Source organism: Quercus robur, chromosome 5 (genome assembly GCF_932294415.1).
Source record: "Quercus robur chromosome 5, dhQueRobu3.1, whole genome shotgun sequence".
Taxonomy (NCBI): Eukaryota; Viridiplantae; Streptophyta; class Magnoliopsida; order Fagales; family Fagaceae; genus Quercus; species Quercus robur.
Window position 1 is genome coordinate 22,179,617 of NC_065538.1, and position 7,944 is coordinate 22,187,560.

General features: G+C 32.9%; 1 protein-coding gene across 1 annotated transcript; it reads right to left on the reverse strand.

The window, feature by feature from the left end:
* Positions 1 to 481: 481 nt before the first annotated feature.
* Positions 482 to 2,909, reverse strand: LOC126727984 (exopolygalacturonase-like). The gene is made up of 4 exons (XM_050433875.1): positions 2,787 to 2,909; positions 2,263 to 2,571; positions 837 to 1,352; positions 482 to 718 (listed from the first exon to the last, which is right to left on the reverse strand). Exons 1-4 carry the CDS (start codon positions 2,904 to 2,906, stop codon positions 482 to 484), a joined length of 1,182 nt encoding a protein of 393 aa, XP_050289832.1. The 5' UTR covers positions 2,907 to 2,909.
* Positions 2,910 to 7,944: the final 5,035 nt, after the last annotated feature.

The window sequence follows — 7,944 nt, forward strand, 5'->3', positions numbered from 1 at the left end:
AATGACCAAAATACCATTGAAACCTTAAAAAAGACCAAAATACCCCCTTAAACATTAAAATGATCAAAATATCACTGAAACCTATAAAATTTTGCTCATTTTTTTTTTGTTTACTTACCCGACTATGTACTAAATTGGATTGGTAGTAGATGCTTAACAATATTGGTGGACAATATTACTTAAGAAAAAAAAGCATTTAGCAAGAATTGAATACAATTTTTTATTTTTATTAAGAATGATCTTAATTTCAATAATTGAACAAATACTATCTACAACAACACTACAAATCATAGCAGATTTCAGCAAAAGGCTGGACTTAAACAACTTAAAAAATAACTAAGAAAAATTCCCCAATTTCATTTAAATAAAGAAAAAGGGAACATGTTAGATGAGATTTTATTTAGAATAGAACCTCGATAACCTATCTACAAATAGAATTTGTTCATTCTACGTTAGTTTTAACAGCTTGGGAAGCATTTCATTAAAATTTTTTGGTACAAGCAGGAGGGTTCTGCTTGCCCGAAATAGCGGGTTGGACATTAGTACAAGTGGAAGTAGCAGATCCTCCACCTCCCTTGTATGCGAGATCAATTTCAGAAAGCACCACTTGTTGGCATGGTACACTCTTACTGAAAATAAGATTCACAGCTTCCTTTGTTGAAGAAGTGCCTCTAATTTTCTTGAAACTAACATTGCTGATCTTAACTTTGGAGGGAGACTGAAAACAAAATAGAAAAGCGCACCCAAGAATTTGATATTAGTATTTGTAATTATTTTTACTTTTTTTAACCTTTAACATCAAAATTTATGTATATATTTGTGATGTTTATAATAACCTGGTTTGAGCATTGATTGTTTGGGCAGTAGTTTTGATCAATGACGATAGGATTGGCAACATTGTTCATGACAACATTCTCGAAATGTATATCAGAAGCAACTCCAGAAGGGGAAGAAGGCCATGTTTTGATTCTAATGCCATTATCTGTATTGCTAAGTGTGGCACCAGTAACTCTGATTCCTGAAACAGGTTGTTCGTTCTGGTACTTTCCAAGACTTCCAATGCTAATACCATGGCCAGGTCCACAAGTTACTTGGTTAATAGTAACATCTTGGTTTCCATCACCAATGGAGATGCAATCATCACCTGTTCCAATATTGGCATCGGTAATGGTGATTTGAGATGAACTTCCCATGTGGATTCCATCGGTGTTGGGGCTATCTGCGGGTGCAGTTATGGTAACATGTTGGAATTGCAACTTCTTGCATTCAAAAAGGTTGATGTGAAAAAATTTGCTGTCTTTCGATGTAATGTCTTGGACTATTGAATTTGTGACGTAGTTGAACCTTATATTCTGTTCATGTTTACAAGTTAGATAAAATAAAACACTAAATATGAGGGCTTGAGTTTCATTTAAAAACATTTTAATCAATAAAATGCTAACGGTTCTTTGATTATATATAAATAAATAAATATTTGTTTGTTAATAAATGTGATCATTAAATAATAAAAAATAATAATAATAATAAGAAAAATGGTAAAGTCATAGCAAATATTATTACATAAAAACTTACAAACTAATGTGTTTATGAACAATTCTTCATAGACCACAAGTTTTTGTCAAAAGATGACATGTGCGATTGTGATTGGTGAATTATCACTTTTAGATTTATCCATTATTTTTTCTCTGTCTAAAACACAAAATATGAGCTCTTGAGTTTCATTTAAAAACATTTTAATCAATAAAATGCTAACAATTCTTTGATTATATAAAAATAAATAAAAATTTGTTTGTAAATAAATGTGATCATTAAATCAATATAAAAAAAAAAAATGGTAAAGTCATAGCAAATATTATTACATAAAAACTTACAAACTAAGGTGTTTATGAACAATTCTTCATAGACCACAAGTTTTGTCAAAAGATGACATGTGCGATTGTGATTGGTGAATTATCACTTTTAGATTTATCCATTATTTTTTCTCTATCGCTTATAGTCACACAGGATAGTGTTGTGGCACAAAATGTTGTGTCCATACTCCATAAACTTTCTCATATATAAATTTTAAAATTAATTCTTTTTTAAGTTGTGACACATCACTATACAAAACTTGTCAAATTATTTGTAAAACATCATTTAACATATATATCTTTGAATTATTTTTTCGTAAGGGGTTAAGTTTGTAAAGTTGTAGTGTCTATGTATATCTACGTAAAAAATGATGGAAATGTAAATGCTAATTAATTAAGATTGAAATCTTACAACAGGAAGTACATTGCAGTTTTTGTCTTTGTTACACTTATTCTTTTGCCATGCTTGTTGTCCTTTGCCATCAAAAACTCCTCCACCTAACACAGTGAGACCGTCGATACTTTCAAAAACAACCCAACCATCTTTACCGTTGAAGGAGGCAACATCTGATGGAGCTTGTAGGGTTCCTTGAAGGTTAAACTCAATAGCACCTTTGCATGGACCCAACAAAGTCACTAAACCTAGTTTGTATGCCCCTACTGAAATCACAACTTTACTTCCTGCTACTGCGCATGCAGCTTTCCAAGCTTTTGTCAAAGCCTAAATACATTATAAAAAATCAAAATCAGTATATAATAATAATTTTGCATGTTAATGTTTTATCATCTAGTCATGACATCGATCAGTTTCTAGTGTAAACAGAGTTTAAATCTAAGTTCTCTTATTCAAAGTTAAAAGGCTTTACTAGTTAAGTTAACTGGAACACGCTCTTCATGTTAATTAAGTATAGTTGATTACACTACACATATTTATACCTGGGTAATATCAGCATTAGGTTGTGCTCCATATGATTTAACATCAAAGACTTGCTGGGCATTGGTGGATGCCAACACCAATAGCAAGGAAATTGTTGCAATGCTTAAATTCTTTCCCATCTTATTGTTCTTTATTTCCTTTCTATTGCCAATTTGTTGTACGAAATGATAGTAACCACATTTGGTTTGAAGCTATTTATACTTCAATACTTGAGCTCCACACCATTGAAACTACTCAACTAATATTAACTATTTTAATGCAAGGTTGCTAAGAACTCTCTTGTATATACTTCAACTTCTATACTATTATTAGTTTTTGTGCTTTCCCCTCCACTAATTAATTATTGTTTGTTATTATATAAGATAAGATTATTTTACTTTTACATATCATCGTAACTTCTTTGCTTTAAATGGCATGCTGTAAACCATAGACAAGCATGTTGTCCAAATAACTTCTTTGGGCTACAATCGATAGTGATAGTATCAAAGCAAAAAAAATCCAACCATTCTTTAACCACTTGTAGCCCAGATCAGTTAAGGCAGTAACACAATAATGAGTATTTTTGGGTTTATTTGATTTCAACCCATACAATTGACTCAACAAAAAATGAGAAAAAGAGAGATGAGAAAAAAAGAAAAAATACATTGATCAAAAATGATATTTTTGCAAACATATCTATTATGTGACCAAAAATTAAACATCTTGTATTAGTTATGTGACAACATTTGGAACTTGAGTTTCACAGGAAACATAAAACCAAAAAAAAAAATCATCAAAGCTATTTTTTGCTGTGAATCTAATCTAACACAGATACACAAATATAACTTCATATAACCAATTTGTATGCTTTAAACACACACACACACTCTTACGCTTAAAAAAGAAAAAAGAAAATAGACTTACTTAAGGGCAAAAGAAGGTTTTTCATTCTGCTCATACACATTTGGGTTGGGTTTGTTGACGTCCGAGCTAGGGAATGTTTGTTTGAGCACAAAAGAGTGGCTAATGGAACAAAAAATTTTGGGGAATGGATTTTTTTCCCCTTTTGCACAACAAGAAATAAATAGGGAAGAGAGAAATTAGTGTTCTCCAGAATTAATTAGGTACGTTGACATTATCAACAATAATATTAATTGGATAGTTGAGTGTTTATGCCATTAGATCTCATAATAATCTATGATTTAAAAAAGATTGGGCTATAAATCAATCAAACAGTTCGAGCTCAATTAGGAAAATAACATGTTTTATATTTGTTTGTTTAGAAAATAAGTCAAGTCCAGACTCAAGTTTAAGCCTAACTACTAAACAAGTAAAGCTCATATATAATAATGTATTCATAAAAATGATGATTCAATTTTGATAGGAACCCCTATATAGATAATAATTGTTGTAATGTTGCATTTAGTTAGTTGGTTGGTTAGTTAGTTACAATTCCAAGCATGTTAATCACACTTAACATATGTTGAAATTATAATGAAATAAGGCCATGTGGGCCAACAAAATAGTTTTATGGTTCTATAAATACCTACTTGTAATCACATTTCCATTATTGTAGAATAAAACCAACTTATTGCTAACTGTATTAGTGCATCTTTCTCTCTTAATCTCTTTCTTTCTCTATGGAGGGTGACTATTTAGAATTAAGTCAATTTCCTTATAATTCCTATCTATCCCCATTAGGAACACTAGCTTCCTAACAAGTGGTATCAGAGCCGTCGATCATGAGACAAGCAATTGTGATCGAAGAAAACTTTTGAAAGAAATACAACAAATGGGGAACAAAACTTTAGAGGATGTCAAGGATATTTCGAAAAAGGTCAAGGCCTTGGCTAAATCTAAAAAAGCTATGAAAGTAGAGCTCTCAAGATTGCAAAAGGATCTTGAGAACATGATGTGTGGTTTCTTTTTTTGGATAGTACCCAGGCCCAAGGTGGGAACAAGGATCCTGGGCCTTGTACTTGTTGTTTGATGGACTGGGCTTGGTTCACCACAGCTATATTAGGTTGATTACGAATCAAGTTGTTCACAAAACATGGATCTTACAACACATACATATTCATACATGCTAATATATACATATTATAAAGTAAATGGCTAATGAACAGTAAAGAAATAAAGAAAAAGCATGTCAGAGATCCTTAGAAAGATGAATGATATTTCATTATTTTTGAGTTTTGGTACATTGGGCCCTTTTTCCACTAGGATATGTCACAAGGTCCAAATAAGTTCAAAAGTCACAAACTTAAATTGCTTTTTGTTGGCTTCTAAGACTTGTAAGGTTTGAATCCCTTTGAATTTAAGTGTATCCTACAGTGCCTATCTTAGGATCCCTCACAGTGTTTTCCCTCTTTTCTCATTTTTTGAATTTTAAAGAAGTTTTTTAGAGGATCTTTTTGCTTTGATTCCATATTGCTGAATGAATTTTGTTGATGGCTTGATTCCCTTTTATAGTACCTTCCTAGGGTTTTTGATGTACCATTGATTCCCTCCATTTGCTGTTTTGGGTACTAGAACCAATGTTGTGTCAGCAACATTGGTGGTTGGTCATTTCCTCCTATATTCTTCTTTTAGGGTTTCCATCCAAAAAGTCCCTAGTTGACCTTCCTCTTTTTTTTGGGGGGGGGGGGGGGTGTTCTAGGGGCTGACTTTTAATCTCTTTTTCCAAGGCTTATAGAGAGGCTTTTCAGAACCCCCCTTTTGGCTATCTCATCCTTTGTCTTTTTTCTCTAAATAGGTAGATTCCCCCTTATCAGTCTGAAAGATTCCCAGCCACCTTCCTTTATGGTTCACCTTGCTACTCTTCTCGAGGTACCGGGCTTCCTTTCATAGGTGCTGGTTCCTAAGTCATTAGCTGTTTCCAAAGTCTTTTCTTCTGAGTTGCAGGCAGCTGATGGGACTTGTCTTTCTTCGTTCCTTGTACCCATAAGCATGCTTCCCTGAGCTATCCAACTCCCAGCTGATTGTTTCCTACACTTCCTGAGGATCCCTTCCCTGGTTCTAGCAGCTCCTCGGTATCTTGGTCCAGTCTCTTTCTGGGCTTCTTGGGGGTTCCTCTTACAGAGGCTTTTCTTCCTTCTCTAAGGCCCAAGGCTTACCCATTCATGAGTTTAGGCTTCCTTTTACCCATTTTAAATAGGCCTTGGCTCATGGATTAGGAGTTTCCTATCCTTGAGGGCTCATTAGTTTTGGATTTCAATAGTTGTAATATTTTGGACCTTAACATGATGGAAGAGGAGTTGCAACTTCTTGAAGGTACAAGCGACAAGTTTCAAGTTGTTGAATCAACAAAAACTGCCTCTAAATTAGAGATGCAAACGAAATTGAAATTGGTCACTTGTTAAGCCAAGAGCATGAGGTGGGGCTTTTGAACCATAAGGCTTCACCATCTCTTGATGTAGAGCAAACAGAGCTTGAAGCCATGTTAGATGTATGCAAAATGGGCAATTCTTTATCTCTTCCAAAGTAAACATCAAATCAGATGATTGTTTTTCAGCAAATAAAATTGATATGAGATCATCAAATAATGTGTTGCCAAAACATGAAGCGTGGGTTCCATCATCAATTCTTGGAAGTAATATGAGATCATCAACTTTCATTATTGGTCCAATGCCAAACCTATCAAGTCGATCAGTTTTGTAGCCTATCACATCTATCAAGATTTGTATATAATTCCATTTGACTATGATTTGGAGTGTAATGGAAATGAGGCTTTCCAACACAAATCAAGGAAGGAGCATTCCCTTGATCAAATTGTTTCAGGACCAATCTGGAGTGCAACAAGATTCACTATGATTGGTGCAATCGCTTTTTGTGATTCTTGGGCTAATGATTGAAGAGTAAAGGTTGAAAGAATTCTTGCTAACAATATGATCAAATGCTTGGAAGTATTTGATGTGTGCAACGGTCAAGATACTTTGGCGAATTATGTTAGTGGTTGATTTCCCCTCATGAAGGTGTCATTTCAAGCAACACCTTGTGGACAAGGGGTTTTGAAGGGGAGGGAAATGATAGGAACCCCTATATAGATAATAATTGTTGTAATGTTGTATTTAGTTAGTTAATTGGTTAGTTAGTTACAATTCCAAGATTGTTAATCACATTTAACACATGTTGGAATTATTAATGCATTTAGGGAATAATAGGACTATTAGGATAAGGCCATGTGGGCCAATATAATAGTTTTATGGCTCTATAAATACCTACTTGTAATCACATTTCCATTATTAAAGAATAAAACCAACTCATTGCTTAATGCATTAGTGCATCTTTCTCTCTTAATCTCTTTCTTTCTCTATGGAGGTTGACTACTTTGAATTAAGTCAATTTCCCTACACTTTCCATCAATTCCATAATAATAATAATATTTTTAAATTAGTTTTATGTTATGCCCTATTTGGTTTCAAAATAAGGGATACCCTATAGGTATATACCAGGAACCAAACTTATGGGCAAAACCAAGTAAGATTTTTATTTTTATAAATTGAGTATATTCTTAGATGAAATGCATTTTATTTGTAATTTAGTAGATCTAAGATGTGCAGTGTGTTAGGAAATCAAAACAAGTGATATCATTGAATATATGAATATTGAACTCAAAAACAAGTGAAGAAAAGTTGAAATAGTGAACCTCGACATTAGTCATGACACAAGCTCACCACTAGCATCTATCGAGATTAAATGATGGAACTTGACACAAGCTTGATACCTCTCGATCTATTTAGATATGCATATCTAGAATTCTCATATTAGAATTTTTGCCCATGATGACCTCATGCGAGAGTGCATGAAGTCTTGCCAAGTGATGCTCTAATTTTGTATTTAGCCTTTTTTTTATTTTTTTTTTATTTTTTATTTTTTTTACTGTTACCCAAAAGTTCACATTAACTTATTTTACTATTATCTCATTAATATCTCATTAATTGTCTAAGCTTACACCACACCTTTCTCTATTTTTCATGTCTTTTAGCATACTCACTATTTTAATATTCATAAAAAAAAAAAGAAAAAAAAAAGGTAAGGACGAATAGTAATGACTAGCCCAATAAGACCCTGGAGAGAGATAGAGAGACACAAAAATATTGTGTATTGTTAAATAAAATGCACTATTTCACTATATATTACCAAAATAAAAGACCTCAGACTAACAAAACATTTGAA

Bases quoted from the DNA above. Each gene is read 5' to 3' on its own strand.
- LOC126727984 (XM_050433875.1), bottom strand. From the start codon at position 2,906: ATGGGAAAGAATTTAAGCATTGCAACAATTTCCTTGCTATTGGTGTTG. The intron at 2,572-2,786 runs GTATAAATATGT...TAATGTATTTAG, and splicing joins CTAATGCTGATATTACCCAG to GCTTTGACAAAAGCTTGGAA. The intron at 1,353-2,262 runs GTAAGATTTCAA...AAACATGAACAG, and splicing joins ACTGCAATGTACTTCCTGTT to AATATAAGGTTCAACTACGT.